This window comes from Clytia hemisphaerica, unplaced genomic scaffold, assembly GCF_902728285.1.
Source record: "Clytia hemisphaerica strain Z4C2 unplaced genomic scaffold, Clytia hemisphaerica genome assembly, whole genome shotgun sequence".
In the NCBI taxonomy this organism is placed as follows: Eukaryota; Metazoa; Cnidaria; class Hydrozoa; order Leptothecata; family Clytiidae; genus Clytia; species Clytia hemisphaerica.
Window position 1 is genome coordinate 2259343 of NW_027104338.1, and position 18730 is coordinate 2278072.

The following is an 18730-nucleotide window of genomic DNA, read 5'->3' on the forward strand; positions in this document are numbered from 1 at the left end:
TGCCATAATTCTCGTGCAAAGAAACTCGGAAGCTTAGGCATAAACATTGATATTTCAAAAGAAGCAATCAAAAGGGTATACTTTTTAGAAATCACCGTTAATAAAATTAATATTTTTGACTGTTTTGAGATACCAAAGAAGAAAAACTTTTAAAAAGCCTTTAAAAATTTTTTAGCCACACATATCAGACAAAAACAACAAAAAATGAAAATTGTAAAATATAGGTGCTAGCTTACTCAGCTTAGTCTTTTTTCTTTAAAATTGAGAGGGGATCGATGCTTCTGTCAGCTTGCGAGGAATTCAAAGGATTCCCATGTGACACTTTTCGTCAGCCATCTTGCTTTAGTGGTGGTAGCAAAGTACTAGGGATTGCTCCACAATTGAGTTAAAAGTTTATCACGAAATATCGTTCCGCCAAAAATATCCGCCCGCCCAGAAAGGCGGTTATCAAAAAGCGCTGAATCAAGAATTTTTTGTTGACTTGAAAACAATCTGTTAGCCTCCTTTTCAAAAATTTTCCACCCAGGACATTTTTATTCCAACCCCCTCCCCGCTTATTAAGTTTTGAGATTTTTTCCAACCCCCCCCCCCCCGCTTATTCCAATCTCCCCGGCTAGTTGATTCAAGGTCAGAGTTTGGCACACACATTCTACACACAGCCAATTCATATTTGAATATAAGAAGACACGACTATCGACAATTTTCTAGTTTTTAAGCTAATCAACCTTATATAGAACTTTTTACGACTATGACCAAAACGACTGACTTTTTTCAAAGATAGATTAAAACCCGATTTTTATTTACTTGAAAAGTATATTTCCTTTTGTTTTGTTATAGAATGAGCAGAATAAACCTTTCCATTGCGTCATAAGCAACGCTTACCCTCGTTTTCAAAATGGCAATTAATTCCCAGGTGTTCATAAGAAAATTACTCTATTTATAAAAATAACACTGGAGAGTCAAGGGATTTAATCACCTAGGTAATAATTTCAAAACGAGGCAGTCGTTGCATGGACTCAAAATATTTTCATAAGGGCTATCTTGGAAGAAAAATAGAACAGATTTTAGACGTGTAGTGTAACATGGTGGTTTTTTTAAAGGCAATCAAATTTAGACAAAAATAATATACAAAGTGAATTCTTTGAAGGTTGTGTTTTACTTTCGATCCCACTCTTCTCGTTCTTTTCGTTCTTGTTTAGCTTTCTCAATCATGTCTGCTAAGTAGAGAGTGTCCTAAAATGAAAGAATATCGGGTTAAGAAAATTTTCGTTGGACAATCGAATGACCTAAGTCCACCGAAGAAGGACTGTTTATCAAAATTGAAATCTTAAAACAAAAATCAGTGAATTAAAGGGACATAAAAGTAGTAAAATGTAAACATTGCACGAACCACGTATCATTAAAGAGAACAATTAAAATCACGTGTCCAAAACAAACTTGTAAAACAATTGAAACAATCAAAGTCAGCCATATTTGTTTTGATTTTCTATTATGACATGTGACATTTGTTTTGATTTTGTATCCCGCTGCATACGGTTTGTTTACAAATTTCGTCAGTACTTTTATGTCCCTTTAAAATTGATACAGACTCATTCTGTAAATGATAACCATTCTAATAGAATCACAGCATTCAAATAAAAACTTTACAAAACCCTCAACAGCTTAAAGCCAGAGCAAACCGATCCAACATTTCATCCAACATGCCTGGCTGTTGGATCAAATGTTTGACCGGTTTGCGTCAACTTAGATTTTTGGAAAAAAATGAAAATTAAAAAAAAATCGTTTTGGACGGTGTTGGATGAAGTTTCATCCAACATTTGCGGCAAGATCAAAGAAGCTCTCTCATTGAAATGTGTAATTTGTCGTGTTGGATTGGTTTGGTGGTACTTTTTTCTTTATTTTTCGAATTTTCATTTTTCCCAAGTCATGTCAGATGAAATGTTGAATTGGTTTGCCCCGGCCTTGATTTTCGCTCAATCCAACGCAAGTTTTTCCATCAAACATTTCATCCAACATTTAATTGGAAAATCATGTTGGATGAAATGTTGGACTGGTTTACCCTGGCCCATAGTCCAGTTCACTTGACCTCGTCAAAAGTAAGCCTTAAAGCTAAATTTGACTTTTCAAAAACAAATCCCCTAAAAAGTAATATCCAATTTAAGAAATTTTCCACAAAAGGCTCATCTAATAATGTCACATTTTACTTTACCTCAAAGATCAAGTTAAAGGCTATCAGTTTATCAATTTTAGAAGGAATCTTTTACCTCTTCGGGTTTAGTCCATTCTGATCGTGGAAGAAGCTGATGTTTGAGTGAGAGGTCCATGGCACGCTTCACGCGAAAGATGCGTTGATATTGTGCCTCTTCGGGTAACCGACTGATAGCTGTTGTCACATCAGGGTTTTCTTCCATGCGAAGATCGTCAGCTCTCAAGCCTGGGTAGATAAAAAAGATTAAAGTACTGTTAAAAGTAGTTTTAACAGGGGTATAGAGCTTAATTTGAAATCTGAGGTCGTCTTATCAGGCAGCTAAGACTAAAAAGATGTCTTTATTTTTGATTTCAAGCTGATGTCTTGTGCTTGCCCAAAGTTACAGTTTTTTTCCTGAGGTTGAGGAGTTTTTTTCTCCAAACTCACTGCACTATTTTGGAAACCAAAAATAAAAATAAAAATAAAAATTTCGCACATTCAATCCCATTTCAGTATTTTCATTCCCCAATATTAAAAATAGTAGATTGAAATTTGACAACACAGTAGCCAAAAATCAGTTGCGTATGTAAATCAAAATAGAAAATGTAGCGAGACCAAGCTGAAGAGGATGGCATAAATTTTAAAGATGGTGTGAATTTTGATGTTTCTTGATGGCTGCTGGACATGAAATCTCGAATTCAAAAATGCTTTCAAATATAATTTAGCATGACATCACTTTTATGATTAGGAGATTTACAATTCGGAAATTAAGGTTTTGATTTAACTTTGAATTTTAATGACCAACCAGATCATTCAATTGAGGGCTATACATGTTAGCCTCCACTGACAGTCAGGACTCCCTTTCATTTTAACAAGATTATGCGCATGACAGTGCGATGCTAAAATATTTTGGTTTCGTTTTTCGATTTCAAGCAAAGTTCTTAGCAATGGAAAAGCATACATAGCAACAGGGCTGGGTAGAGAAATCGAAACATTGATATATATACCTTGAATTATAACTGAAAATATCTTAAAAAATCATTTGTCTGTCATCAGCCTGTACGGTAATCATTACCCGCTTCAATTCATAGATAATGAATAGCAAAGGTGCATTTATCTAAGCTGTGCTCAAAGGCGATAAATTTATGTTTACTTTTCTTATAATATTTTAGTGGTATTTATCCAATGAAAAGGAGGTTGACAAATTATGTACGGCATTGATTATGACATTATCAAATATTTCAATTGTGATTCAACGCTCGTTTAAGAAAATTATTTGTAAATAGTTCCCTTCTATTGTGAAAAGTTAAAATACGAGCAAAAGAGAATCAAATTTGGTATTGGCTCTTCCAGAAAATGTCTGTACATGGGGGTGGAGGATATAGTGTCAGGGGGTAGTGAAAAAATCTACAAAATTTGCCTCATCAGGGTTTAAACTTTCTCTATCTTTGGGTAACTTTATTCTGTTTGAGGGTTATTTTGAATGTCCAGGGGGTCAACTGATGCTTGTCTGTGGGGTTACACCTGCTGGTCAGGGGGTCAAAAGTCACAATGTCTGGGGGTAAATTTCCAAATATTATATCCTTTTCCCCCATATTCAAATTTTTTCTGAAAGAGCCCATATTTGTGTCATATTACATGAGTGTTAAAATACAGTACACAATATTTTGTGATGGTGGTACACCCACAGGAATGTTCCAAATTTTAATTACCGGGAAATCAGGGAAACCGGTTCACCATGTGGATTAAAAGCATACAGAATGGAACCTGACAGAAGTTTTTGAACAAGATTTTTTTAGATAAAGCTACAAGAGGTTCATTACTTCTAAATTTTAAAACCTACTACAAAAGCGAAAGTTGTTGGGAAGGAAAGAGCAAACGCAAGACAGAAGGTTTGGTTGTGTTGATCAGGTACTGTGAGATCAGGTAACTTGCATCAGTGAAGGCTAACATGCATGTTCCTCAAATGAATGACATGTACAAAAATATGATAGAATATGATTTTTTATCATCTAACCAATCTTATGTACCTGCAATTTTGTCGGCAAGTAACTCGCCAAATATACTCACGCAGAAAAATGAGAAAATGGTTCGAGTAGAGCTGTGTAGTTCTTGAACCAGTACATTTGTTTTGAAATTTTACAGCTTTGATTGGTCAGGAATTTGATGATGACTATGCAAATTTCCCTCCACTGATGCAAGTTACCTAATCTCATGGTATGTTTCTATAGACCTTTTCGCCATTAATGTCATTTTATATGCAAGCAGCTATTTTTTTTAATTATTCAAATCTTTTCTTTCTTTTTTTAAATCAATCAGAAATTATAAGGGAAACAAATAAAAAACTGCATCTAAATAACTCTTTTCTTTCCAAAGGTATTGATGTTTTTTGATATTTCACCCCAAACTTTATTTCAATAAAATTGCAAGTTTGTTACCATGTGAGGTGCGACCCTTTGGCCACCCTACTCAGTATAGACTTAAACTCGTACCGTGAGTGGTCCTAAATCCGACAGCCCTGCCTAAATCTGATGGGGTCTTTCAGAGATATAAACTAAAATAAAAACAAACCTTTTGCTGTGGCGCAATGAAGATACCAAAGTGTCAACTAAACTGAGAGATTTGATACACTGAACCAATTGAACCCAAAAACAATAATTGCTTCTTATACAAAACATATTTTTCATTACAAAATTGTTGACGTTTTAAACTTGAGCAACGGATTCAGAATAATAGAGGTAATTATTTTTACAAATCACACTTTTTTGATCATATTAATTGACATCTTGACATTATAGTCATCTTGTCAGATGTTTTGTTTCGAGAGTACTTGTAATAGTTTATTGTTCAACTTGGAGAGGAAATGTTTGTAAACATAGAATTTTTTTCATAGCAGTTATTTGGGGGTTCGGATTTAGGCAGGGCTGTCGGATTTAGGACCACTCACGGTATATCAAGATTGCGGGATTTCAAGTACGAGCCACTTTTACTTTCGTTTTGAGTGGTTTCATTTTCAATTTCAAGCCAACGTCTTTGCAAAGGGGTGCTCACCCATAGTTACAGGGGTTTGTGCAAAAAACTAAACATAGAAAATTTTCCAAATCCCCCATTTCAATTACTGTAATGCAATGAAAAATGAAACTTTTCTATTTCACTTTTTGCACCTATATATTAACTTCAAAATGAAAATATTTAAGATTTTAAGTTCTTCTTTTATTCAGTTATTTTTTTACGGCAATTTGTTGACAATCTAACTCTTGCATCAAATTCCTGCTTTCTTCAGTAAATTGAAGATGAGAAAAAACCTAAGCGACGGATCACAGATTGAAACAAATACAGACCCATCCATCTAACTTGTCGAACCAATCGAACAAGCAAACTAATCGAACCAGGGGGTCAGGATCCAGATACCGAACTCAGGGCCGGGGGTGGTGTCAATTTTTTTTTTCAAATTTCAAAAAGTCAAGTTGGTATCGATACCAAAATGAGGGGGTGGGTCCCCCTTTTTTTGAAAATTAGGGAATCTTTAAGTTGATATCGATACCAAAATGAGGGGGTGGGTCCCCCTTTTTTTTAATTTTTGCTGAATTTGAAATTGGTATCTGACTTAAAATGTTGTATAATGTAAGTATAAAAACTTATTTGAATTGTTTACACTATACCCTGATTCCAAATAAAAGCATTCTTCCTTCTATAATTGAAATTAAATTTTTATTTAACTTTTGCTGCTCTCACTCAATCCTTTCAATCAACCAAAATTCATTCAAAACTAGAGTTGAACAAACTGAATCAAGTCTTAGCAGATCTTAGAACTTTTTTAGCTGTTATAAAATTTTTATGTACATAATGTTCATCGTATAGGCTTACAAAGACTCTAAGCGTGCCTAATACAATGAGTTTTTTATCTAGTCCAGTTTATTAACTAGTTTTATGAATTTGATACATTTTGCCAATTTAGTTCAAGAAACTTAATTTACGTTGTGTTAGAATGAGAAAACTTGTTTCCATTTTCAGGAGTCTGGTACATAATATAAGTGATTAATAAGAATTGTTCTTTGAGTAAAAACATCTACATATTTTGTTTAGCGTCCCTTTTATGCAGTATCCTACGCATATAACTTCTTGCATTTTTACTGATTGCCAATTTAGGGGAGGGGTGGGTCCCCCTTTTTCAGAAAAATTGGGATTTTCAAGTTTGTATCGATACCAATTTAGGGGGGGTGGGTCCCCCCTTTTTCAGAAAATCAGGATTTTCATGTTGGTATCGATACCAATTTAGGGGGACTTTAGGGGGTGGGTCCCCCCTTTTTTAGAAAACTGGGGTTTTCAAGTTGGTATTGATACCAATTTAGGGGGTGGCGGTGTCTACTACTTTAAAATCTCGAAAAGTCAAGTTTTTGGGCCCTGGGTTGGTATCCTGGACCCTGACCCCCCCTGCCAATAACGGATTACACACTTTTCCTGTATCCTTTTAGCGCTAGAGGCGGTTTGTTGGGGCGTAAGTATTCCGCCACTCGGACGCGCATACTTGTCAATGAGGACCCTGCCGACGCACCGGACTGTCCGGTGTATTTGTCCGGTGGCAAAAAGTATCCTTTCGCTACACCGGACGCAATAAGTCCAGTGTCAGTCCGGTGTTGCATACAGGGAATTTCGGACGTCGGACATTTATGAAACAAAAAAATAAGAAACACCGGACGCACCGGACTGGTCATGTCCGGTGTTTTGATTGTCCGGTGGGAAAAAATATCTTTCTCCGACACCGGACATCCGACTTCCTTAAGTCCGGTGTAGAGATTGTCCGGTGGTAAAAAAAATTCTCATTTTACACCGGACTTTCGCGTGTCCGGTGTTCGTTAAGTCCGGTGCGTCGACAGGGTCCTTGTCAATGTGCATGTACAAATGTGTTGTGTCAAATTGTTAGCATTGTAATGTTGTAAAGGAAAAGATAAAAGAGGTAAGACTAGCCTAGTTTCTAATCCTGATATAGGAGTTAAAGTTTGACTGCTACTACTCCTCACTCAGCTACTGTTTTTATAACAAATAGTAATTTTAATTTTAACAAAGTGTTATTTTGAAACTTTAGTGCACAACATTCCTCCATGTAATATGCTTCAGAAAACTAAAAACATTGCCCTAAAATCTTAGGCTCTCAAAGCAACCCAGCCGATGCCTAGACTATCAGACGACTATAAAATAAAAAATTCCCAATCTTGTTTGTTGCATGAACGACCCCTTATACAGTATAGTACTCTGTCTGAAAGTTTTGGTGCGATTAAAAAATATGTTTTTCTTACCTAATTGTCTGTATCCAGCAGCATAAACATACCATCCTCTGAAGGCATTGAATGCTTTTTGAAGTGTAGAAACGTTGCCAGCCTTTACAGCAGCCATTTTGTTTTGAATTTTCTGTGACTGAAATCGAAAGTGAGTCCGAATTTATGCAACCTACTTACCGGTTTATCCGAATCGGAATAAAGAATCCGGTTTTTTGTCCGAAGTTTATTAAGGAGGCGGCCGGGGCGGGCCTAGGCTGCGCGCATCCCCAGAATCACTGACCTTTATATAACCCTGGACCAAGCAATTTCTGCCATCTTTGATTTTTTTTATTTTTTTTTTTGATTCGCACGGAGGCAGTCCCGGCACGCCAAATATTAAATATATACTACACAATTTTTGCACGGAGGCAGTCCCGGCACGCCAAATATTAGATATGTTAAATAAAATAAGTTTTGTCAAAAATCTAGAAGGAACACAAAAGTTCAGAATCACTAGAACTATATGAGAGCGAAGAAGAATAAGACTATCTTTGCTCCATGGAGTTCTGCTGCCACGGAGGCACAGGAGAACCGAACTCAAGAGGGCAAAGTTAATCTTTCTTCTTAACCAAGTTGTCGTGATGGCAAGGGACTCGTTTCGTTTTTCAGATAAAAGTTCTGATAGCCTTTTGTAAAAATGTTTCGTTTCTCTCCCCATTCCGCCCATTGCGGTGAAAACAATTGGGGGTAAAGGAGCCGTGCTCAACTTTCATGATTCTTGAATTGTAAACGTTCTTTTTCCCCTTTCGTTTGCATCGCATACTTTGGAGGTGGAATTCCTGAACTTTTTGGCGATTGGGTTGAAAACCCTTACGTCGAAGAATGCCTTCTGGCCAGGAATCCAAAATCCCCTAGCAGCAATGTCGAGACGGGCATGGTCTTGGATGTTGGTCGATTTAGTTTCAAAAGTCTCCCCTGACAAGGTGGTCAATATTTGATTTGATTGGAGTTTTTTTGGAATTGGTACCCGAGGGAAGCCATTGCAATGTTAAATAAAGGCATTGTTTACATAATTATCAGTTTTCATTCATTGAACAAAGAAAAAAAGAAGTCATTGTATTGCTATGACGCATAATCAAAAAAGAAAAAAAAAAGACGGGGGTAAGTTGGGACAGAAATATTTTAGACGATACGCATCCCCTATATCAAATCATATCAGAGGGGATGCGTGCAGCTTAGGGCGGGCCAGGGTGTGCAATATTATTGTGGCGGAGATTAAACAAGGGTCGGTTTTTTACACCTTCCAAAGTCTCTGGGGTTACAAAAATAAGAAAATTTCAAAGTAGCCCTCCCTCTATATTTCAATTTGGGAGGAGTTGGCAGACTTCCAGGCTATATTCTGAGTCTTATTGGACTATTTTTGAACTTTTGGATCCTCAGATCCTAAGGTCTCATGTTAAAACTCAGAGTTAAAACTCTACCCTTCCAACCTACTTTAGAGCACTTACAAATCGATTGTGGTTCAAAAACTTCCCGGTGGATTTCCCTTTTTTCTCAAATATTATGACCTGATTGTAGTATCCATCCATTATTATATTCGCGAGATTAGGCTTTGTCCCGGGGGGGGGGGGGTACTAGGGTTGGTGAATGAGGGGTTTGTGCGGACGGGACCTCCGAAAACCGACCCTTAGAGAGACCAAATTTTAGTGAAAAAGTGACCCTTAGACGTTAGAGAGACTTTTTCGAAAAATTTTCACTGATTTTCAAAAATTTCCTACCCTTAGTGACTTAGTGATAGTAGGGGGAATTTTGTTCGATTTTTTGGAATCGCTTGACTGTTTTGTTAGAAGCACTTGTTATACATTTTTGGAAAGCTAAGGGGTAGGGGAATCGAAATTAATATGTTTCCAATTTTTTTCGGACACTTTGGTGTGATTTTCGGACAAATATGACGGTCTCAGGCAAAAATCATAGGGTTAAAAATTAATGAAAATTTTAGCTCGAGAAAACGGAGACCTGTTGTATATTTTTGGAAAGCTCTCAAAAAAATAAGATTATAGAGATATATTGCAAGTATAGGTGATTTCTGTACCTAACTCGAGATATTAACCCTTGAAAACCGTGTTTTTCAGCCAGAAACAGCTATTTTGTCCAGTTTTTGCGCTTTTTGAAGCTCAATATCTCGAGTTAGGTACTGAAATCACTTATACTTGCAATATATCTCTAATCCTAATTTTTTGAGAGCTTTCCAAAAATATACAACAGGTCTCCGTTTTCTCGAGCTAAAATTTTCATTAATTTTTAACCCTATGATTTTTGCCTGAGACCGTCATATTTGTCCGAAAATCACACCAAATTGTCCGAAAAAAAATTGGAAACATATTGATTTCGATTCCCCTACCCCTTAGCTTTCCAAAAATGTATAACAAGTGCTTCTAACAAAACAGTCGAGCGATTTTACAAAATGCCCTCTACTATGAGACTTTTTTGTAATTTTTTCTCTCAAAATCAAATTTTTTTTCTAAAAATCGTGATTTTTCCCTCCCTTAAAGAGACTTCTTTGAAATTACCTGATTTTTGTAACCCTTAGAGAGACTTTGAAAGGTGAAAAATCCGACCCTTACCGTCCGCACATACCCAGCACCTATTTTTGCCTAAGTACCCCCCCCCCCCCGGGGCTTTGTAAACCTCCTGTGAATGATCAAATAGAAATAGAAATCCGTTACTTGTTCCCGTTTGTTCCATAGGAATATCAGGGTGAAAATTGGCCAAATCGTTAAAATACCCTCTAGTAGGGTGAGATAAATTTGATAAGAATACAGTCATTTTGAATTTGGTTAACAGAAAAAACTGGGTCAAGTACAAAATATTGTTAGACTTGATTTGAAACTTTGAGGCAGAAATATAATTTTAGCTCCCAATGTGCACTCAAAAATCCCAAACTCTCAAATTGATCATTTCACGTGTTTGTATAACAGTCAAGTCTAAGAAGGTAAAAATACAATAAGATTATTTCACCCTCAATTTTAGAAATTTCTTTAAGAAAAGCTTGACCGGGCCCTCATCCAAAGTACACTATTCTTATAAAAAAAGCGTGTATTAGTTGAAGAATTTGTAGAAAATGCGTACAGTTACCCTTCAGGAGTGCCAAAGGGTGCGAAAATGTAGGCGGTGGTTTCGAGCAAGCAGATAACTTTGACCCAATGTGCGGATAAAACATGCAGTTTTGCATAGGTTTGCAATTCATAGGAAGAGAAATAGAAATGACATCATAAGTATCCAATAGACCTTATCGGAGTTTTTGACTTTTCCAAAACATCGATGCATTGTGGGATTTCTATTGTAATACCCATTGAGTTTAAAGCCCGAAGGGCTAGAGTAGAATCTCTAACCTTTCTCAGGCAAGAAAAAGTGAAGCCTTATTTTGACGACAGACTGAATCTAGCAATTCCTTTGTTTACGATTGATATTTTTTTCGAAATTTAGCGGTAAATTTTAGTTTAAATCTGTCATTTGTGTAAAAACCAGGCGAGCTGCTCAAGGCCGCGCAACTTTGGTAGGATTTGTTGGCTTCAAATCCTACCAAAGAGATTGACTTCTAGCCTTTGGCTTCTACTTCATTAGTAATACCCCCGAAACAATTCCACAATGCATCGCTATTTCAGAAAAATCTAAAACTCCGATAAGTATCAATTGTGGGAAGGTTCGCTGACGGTGCTTAAAAAAAATTGGTAGTTTTCCAGTCGCCCTTAGCTCCTCTCGCTTTTTGATGATTTTTTGTAAGTCTTTGTTCTGACAGCAAAAAAGTGATGCATGATGCAAGTGACTCTTGATACGATATCTTCAAACAAAGTTTTCTCGCCTCTTTAGTAACAAACCCTCATAAACAGGCCTCAATGTATCAAATCTTTACAAAGGTATCTGCTTATCCGCTAGCTAGTGGAGAAAGGTTTCTTATAGAGATCTATAGATCTGCGATTCAGACTCATCTTTTCACTACTCAAAGAAAAATTAATTCTCCCACGTGTATTCGATTTATGAAGGCCTCACTTTAAAAATGGTCGGAGAAAGATGCTATTTTGCATTGCTCCTAAAGTCTTTTGGAATAACCCGATAATGCAGTATAATGTTAACATTTCAAAAGAAAAAAGGGTCAGAAAAAAAAACAACACAGAATTTTGAAGTTGTTCTTTTGTGTTTTCTTTCTTTTCGAACCTGTGGGCGGGTTTGGGGCGGTTAATCCTATATACATATAGTCATATCTCTGTATATTCTTTTGTCAATCACTACTAGTGAAAAAATGACAAAAAAAAACTAAAAAAAGAACAAAAACACGAGAATGATAGTTCTCCTCTTCAGTATAAACAAAACAAGAAAAATAAAGACAGAACCGGGGGCGAAGATATTAGACACTTTGAAAATGTGTTCCAAAAAATGTATACAAAAAAAATCAAAAAAAATTCATAATAAACAATACTCTTTCTATCTTTCTCACGTAAATAACAACAACAACTTATGTTTTTTTTCTGGTTAAAAAAAATCCACTCTGTCCCAAAAATTTTTTCGTTTTCTTTAAATTAATAGAAAAATTCAAGTCCAGAGAATGAATTTGTTGAAAAGGTACCCATCCATAATATAAAAGCAGGTGGAAACCAGACCAAATGCTCCATGCCGAGAAACCAGGTCAAAGATGACAGCGATGACGTCATCTTATCTTGAACCAGACCAGTAAGATTGATATGATCCTTTCCCTTCCCGTTTCTGTTGACTACCACTGAATCCAGATCGGTTGTCATGGCTACCCTGATGACCAATCTGATTGGCTGAAACTTGGCTAGCTAGTAGGCTGTTCTGCTGTTGTTGCTGGGCCAACAAGTACGGGTTGAGATGAGTGTTTTGACCGTGCAAAGTCATCCCAGGCTGCGATGATGGACTCGTGCCAAGGAAGGCTTTACCATCATTATACTACAAAGGTAGAAGAAGAAGTGAAATGTTCGTATTCTCTTAAAACAGATGATAAATCAGATGGACGGACCTTGACCAGAGTTTTAGAGTTAAACATTGGATGTTTTATTTTTTGTAACAAAATTGTAATCCATGCCTTAGGAGATCTCAAAATCATTTCATTTGGATTTTCCAGAAAAAACCTGGGTTACAGTTGGTGGAAGATATAGTGCCCAAGTGGTATCGAAAAAATACTGAAAAACTCCCATCTCTATTGCCTATTGGGTGAATTTGCGGGGGGATCGAAATGTCCAAGGGAAAAATATTGTAATCATTATGATAAAAACACTTTCCGTGCCAACCTAGTGTAGTGCATTGAGCGAGGGAATAAAGACACTTGGTCATACAAATTCAACACGTTTTAAAAACTCACCCCTTGCCCTTTGAAGGAGGCATTGTTCTGACCACTATCGTTCCCACTATTCACTGAAAAAAAGAAAAAAACATCAAGAAAATTTTTTTCCACTATTATGCCTTATGATCTTTAATTCTTGAAACAAATCAAGCTTACGTCTTATATCCTACCGAAAACACCAGAAAATTTCAGAATAGATCTTTTCATAAATTACGTTACGAACATCACTTGCCTCGTTTTGAATTTATTGCCATGGTGATTAACTCCCAGCGGATTTTATTAAAACTATGAAACTTTCTGTTCATAAAAAATCATTTAATGTCTCAAGGAACATAATCACTATGGCAATTGTTTGAATAAGGCAAGTGATGTTCGTAAAGTAATTGATGAAAAGGTCTAGCCTCCCTCTATTTCATTTTCCTATATCAAGAAAAAATACCAGGTTTAGAAATATTTCTAAAAAATTATAAACACAAAAGTTTCTACAAGTACTACATGAAATTTGTTAACAAAATAGTGTTGCTTACCAGATGGGTTTCCACTCTTTGTTAAGGTAGTCTGTGATGAGCTGTTGTGATAATTCCCTTTGAAATCATGGTTTCCAGAACCTGAATATTTAGCACTGTTGAAGGTCTGTGGAGTATATTGCGACTGGTATTGCGTACCAACCACGCCTTTGCTACCTCCTCCAGCTTGGTTCAACTGGAGAAAAAAAAAGAGTGATATTATGGCTAACTGTACCATAGATTTATAAAACCCGAAGGACTAGATGTCGTGCTTTGGCTGAAAAGTGCCGAGGCTAGGTAGGAAATCCTGCCTAGGTCACGTGACATTACAATAGAATTTCAGCTCTTGACCAATAAGAAGCTCCGCAGGTTTTCGAAAACAATAGCAGCAATATTTTGGCGATATTCTTTTTTTTTTTGCTTGAAAGAGCTTAAAAGCACGACATCTAGCCCATCATCATTTGTGATGTTGTTTTGAGGGGCGTCGTAATCTATTTAGACCACCTTTACCCATCACGACATCTAGCCCTTCGGGCTTTACAGAAATCTGTGGACTGTACCCCCAAACTGAAAAAGAGCGTGAAAGTGCGAGATAAGTTTTGTGTAAAGGTTTGAACTTACATATACATTTGGTGTAGTGAAAGCTGGGTACAAGCCTGGTGCTTGGCCTGGCATCACACCGGGTTGGTAAGCATACGTGAAACCATACGGTAATTGACCGGCTGCGTTCATATAGGCTTGGGCATGTTGGGCGTTTATGTTGCCTGCTGCTACGTGTGCGTTAGCTAAAAGATATTGGATGAAAAATGTTAGAGGATTTTATTTATTTTTATTCATAGAATCATATTTCACAGGTCTATCGACCTCTACGAAATAATTTTAGATTTATAAATTGTCTAATTCTTCATCTGTCGTCCAGTCGGAAGATATGGACAGAAGAGAAGACGTTGTTTTGGTCTTTGTCCTAGATTTTCGAACTAGGCGAAGGTTTGTTCTAGGGCTTCCTCTTACATGCCAAACGAAATCGTCATTTTTTGAATTCATTTTTTTCGCCTTTTGGCACATATCTTTAATGATTTTTCTTTCGTTGATGGTGAAAGCCACCAATTTCATTGAATCGTTTCAGCTTATGCAGATTTTGCATTATCCGTTCTTTTTCCTCTATACTTTTTAAGATCAACTTGATTGGACGCCAATGTAGCCCTTTTTGGTTTTGTCCAATGCGACGATGGTGGGACGGTTTGATATCTTGAACGCCAATGTTACCTAGTATACCTTCATATCTTTTGTCCTGTTCCTGTTGTTCTCTTTGTTGTCTACCTCTAATTCCACCATTCCATGTATAATAATATTTCGTTTTCTTGATTCGATGTCTCTTTCTTCATTCTTGTTTTCTTGTTGGTGTTCTCTCACTGCTGATTTGAAATTATCCTGTGTTTCTTAGTTATTTCAGCGTATTTTTTTTCTGATGTTTTCTCTATGTAATTGTCGTTTGCTTATTTCTTCTTTTAATCTGCTTTGTTTTTATTTCAAAGTCAGCCATTTATGGGTTAAGATGTTTCGATATCGTTCTTAAGGCTGCGGTTCTTGGCTAGCTGGTTTTGAGCTTTTTAATGACGTCGTCCTTCGTCTCAATCTCCCTCTGCATCATATGATACGAGTTCTCACCTATTTTACTCATTAGAGATCGTGTTATCCGCACGCAATTCTGACATAGATATTGTTCGTTATAAGTGTTGGCAAAAATTTGCAGCTGATAAAGCGGTAATTGTGTGCACTCGTAGTGTACCATGCGGTGGCATTTTCGGCATTTTAGACGGTTTTGGTCATCGTCATCTGAGCAGGAGGTAGGAGTGCATGTTTGGTTTTGTTTAGCTTCTTCAAATGATTGTTTTTCTTGCTTTTTGTCGGTTTTTTCGTTCATGTTTTTGATTTTGCTAAATTTCAACCATTTTGACAATCTCAACGAAATAATAACTCTAGTTTAGACATATCAATTTTCTCCCTGCCTATTCTAATTGTGCATTAATGAGGGTAGAGAGTTGACTGTCTAAAGCCAATGCCTCGGCCTTTTTTGACCTTTACGCAATGACTTCTTTTAATCTTTTCAAAGTATAGATTTCAACTGGCAACTTTCTGCCATTTTTTCGCTTACGATAGGCAGAAAGTCGACTAATTACACTAGAGCTTATAAGCCTTTCTCGTTGAAAGATCGTTTCATATTTTAGATTGAAAATCAATTGATGAATATATTCGGAGTCGTGAACACAGGAAGGAAAAGACGATTTCATTGAAAAGCCTCGAATTAAATTCTTCTATTGGGCTCTTCCAGAAAAAGCCTTTCATAGGGGGTGGAAGATATATTGTCCAAGGGTATCGAAAAAATCCTGAAAACTGGCATGTCCACGGGGTGAATTTGTAATGTCACGGGGTAAATTTTAGCGTCCAGGGAGTCGATTTGATGCTTGTCCAGGGGTAAAACGCGTGTCAAGGGGGTGAAAAATCGAAATATCCAGGGGTAGATCATTGAAAAAATAATATATCCTCCACGCCCATGAACGAATTTTTTTCTGGAAGAGCCCATTTGAAGAAATACAAACTTGTGTTTGCTATTCAATCTAATTATAACATGAGGACTATCAAATTTCCCCTTACCTTGATGTAGACCAGTCGTCTCATCTCCACTTGCTCTTGCAAATTTAGTTTCTGCGCCTGAAAGGACGCAAAAAGTTTTATTTGCTTCACATTTATAAAGTACAGTGAACGTCTCCTTGACTCGAACAAGTTTTATGCTCCATTCAGTTAGCAATGCCTTATATACCTTACTCCATAACTCGAGATTCCCTTAACTCAAGCAAATTTGTGTTCCCTGTTCGAGTTATGGAGACTCCACTGTATAAACGACAGCACATATGAAGACTGAAATTCAGGCCACTAAGTCCCTAAAAAGTGTAAGGGAAACTCGTCTAAGGGACTTAAGCATTGTTAGGTAAGATGAGTCGCCCACATACATTATATTGAGAGCATTATGACGAAATGAAATGATCAAAATCATAACTACCTTATTACACGAATATTACTATAGGCAAGGATTCAACGGCCTTGAAATTAACACGCAAAAAATTAACACGATTCTAATGTGCTTTTTCAAGGACACCACGGCTGGTTTTAATTAAGGGGGGTTTTTATTAACAAGAAATTTTTCAATTCGTGTTAATAAAATGACTAGTAATATTCGTGTAATAAGGTATATATTTCAAGATGAGTAGACTTTTCGAAATCGGGAAATTTTGCTTAGGCGAAAATAAACAAGCGATACTTTTATGGACCTACCTGGTTATCAAACTAATCAGTGAACATTGAAACAATGAAACACATAAGACATAACTGGTCAAAATACAAAAAAATAAAGAAAATGAAAGCATATCTATTGAGAGAAACTATCAACACTATTGAAAAAGATTTTTGAAAAAGAAATAAAAAAGCTATTAAGCGCTTTTCTTTATAAAAACCACTATCAGAAAAATGCACAGCTTAATAAATAAGGTTTCCAGAAAACTCAAACCGTCGAACTCTACCGTGACATTTTCTTCTGTTAGAAAAAATAATAATAAAAAAACAATTTGGCTAATAACATTGATATATACTCATAAATAGTGATTCTTATAGATAAAGATTCGTTTTCAGCCAAAAAAAAAAGTGTTTACAGAAAACCTCAAATCATTAGCCTCCACCGTGACATTTTCATCGTAAAAAAATTAATAAAAATAATAATAATAATATGGCTAAGAACATTGATGTATTCTTATTAAAAGTGGTTCTTATAGATAAAAATACGATTTTGAGCCAAAAAAATTTTTTTGCCAAAATCTGCTTGAGCCATCCTTTACTATGATTGTACCCTACTTTCATGCTAAAATCAGAAAAAATTAATGATCCAATTTTCACAAAGTCCAAAAAACCCGTTTTTTAAGCCTTTTTTTGGCCCAAATTTGCCTAAAAAAATTTTTTTTAGAAAATCGGGCTCCGTCACATTCGAGGGTTTATGGTCATGCACCTTTGTGCCAAAAATCAGAAAAAACTAATGAGCCAATCTCGAGAAAAGCTGGTAACTAACACACTAACTAACGAACGAACGAACATGGGTTAATTTATAGGACCTCCACCCCACCGGGGTAGGTCCAAAAAATGTAGTGTTTCCGGAATGCGGGTGAAGGAAAAAAGCTCTCATGCGGCCGGCCGGAAAAAAATCTTTTTTTTTGCTATTTTTTGATAACTTTTGATGACTTTTATGTACAAACAGTATGAAGTAAGCCCTGAATAATATAAGTAAGCCCTAATGTATCAAGTCTGCGGCCGGGTCAGAAAAAATCTTTTTTTCACCCGGCCGTTTTCCGGAAACACCACATTTTTTTAATTTTTGCTTTATATATTTATTTTACGTTGAATACCTTGATAACCAGCGATCCCTTCTCTTGTAGCAGTAGCTGTAGGCGTTGGATACATCGTTGAAACATCATAATGGTATGGTGATTGAGGCTGTAATGAAAATTTCAATTTTCTTGTTTCTTAACCATATTACTTTCATAAAAGCATTAATTACGTAGGCAATAATTTTTTCAAAGTTTTTTTCATATGTTTCCTGATTTTTCATTAATTTACTTAATTTAGCACGAAAAAAAAAACCCGGGTTAGGTTCATACGTCATGTGGCCACGTGGAAATAAACATTGACCTAGGTATAAATTTTGAAGAAAATGAAAAACAAAAATTTAAAGAGTCAAAACAGGAACCGTTATGTAATTGAAAATGAAATGCGAAGTGTCAAAAGAATCCGATTGTTTATCGGGAAATTCGGGAACTGGGGTGAGTCATAAAAATATTTGTTGAAAAATTGAAGTTTTCCCAGAGACAAAATAGCAACTAACTTTTTTTGTATTGAAACCTATTTTGATAGGAACTTTCGTATATGAATACTCTATTCAGCATTACGAATTTATTGAATGTGAATAGAGAAATACACCCGGGAAAAAGTTTACAAAAAGGGGGTAAAAGAACGAAATAAAAACAAAGCAAAGCAATTTTGATAGAATCATATCTTAAAAAGCAAGCGAAAAGAACAGTACACATTCTTGAGTTTAATATCAGAAATTTTGTAGAGAACTTGCCATTTACGGCAAGGGTATGCATCAAGATTCAAGGTATTCTTATGAACAGAAATCGGACGGAAGTTATTATATAGCAGATGAAATAAGAATATCAAAATTGTAGCACTTGATTGGGAAAACTCAAAACTGGAATTTGAGACTAAAAGATTGCGGATCGAGATTTCTGGCAAAGACATAGTAGGAGAGAGAAGGCCCTAGGAGTGGATTCGATAAAGTCAGATTTTGAGTACCAAGGACTTGTTTGTTGGCTTG

At 36.1% G+C, this 18730-nt stretch overlaps 2 protein-coding genes across 3 annotated transcripts in view; both read right to left on the minus strand.

Moving 5' to 3' along the window:
• Positions 1–1071: 1071 nt before the first annotated feature.
• LOC136817846 (cytochrome b-c1 complex subunit 7-like) lies at positions 1072–7621 on the minus strand. Its single transcript, XM_067074180.1, has 3 exons — positions 7486–7621; positions 2265–2434; positions 1072–1233 (listed from the first exon to the last, which is right to left on the minus strand). Exons 1-3 carry the CDS (start codon positions 7580–7582, stop codon positions 1156–1158), a joined length of 345 nt encoding a protein of 114 aa, XP_066930281.1. The 5' UTR covers positions 7583–7621; the 3' UTR covers positions 1072–1155.
• A 4001-nt stretch (positions 7622–11622) lies between these two features.
• LOC136817838 (ubiquitin-associated protein 2-like) overlaps positions 11623–18730 on the minus strand; it is a 48625-nt gene continuing 41517 nt past the window's right edge. For both annotated transcript variants that reach the window (XM_067074172.1, XM_067074171.1), the window contains 6 exons: positions 17763–17850; positions 15967–16023; positions 13933–14096; positions 13333–13507; positions 12824–12876; positions 11623–12411 (listed from right to left, as the gene is read on the minus strand). In XM_067074172.1, the coding sequence (XP_066930273.1) occupies positions 12157–12411; positions 12824–12876; positions 13333–13507; positions 13933–14096; positions 15967–16023; positions 17763–17850 (792 nt within the window). In that variant the 3' untranslated portion in view covers positions 11623–12156. The remainder of the gene's footprint in view (positions 12412–12823; positions 12877–13332; positions 13508–13932; positions 14097–15966; positions 16024–17762; positions 17851–18730) is intronic.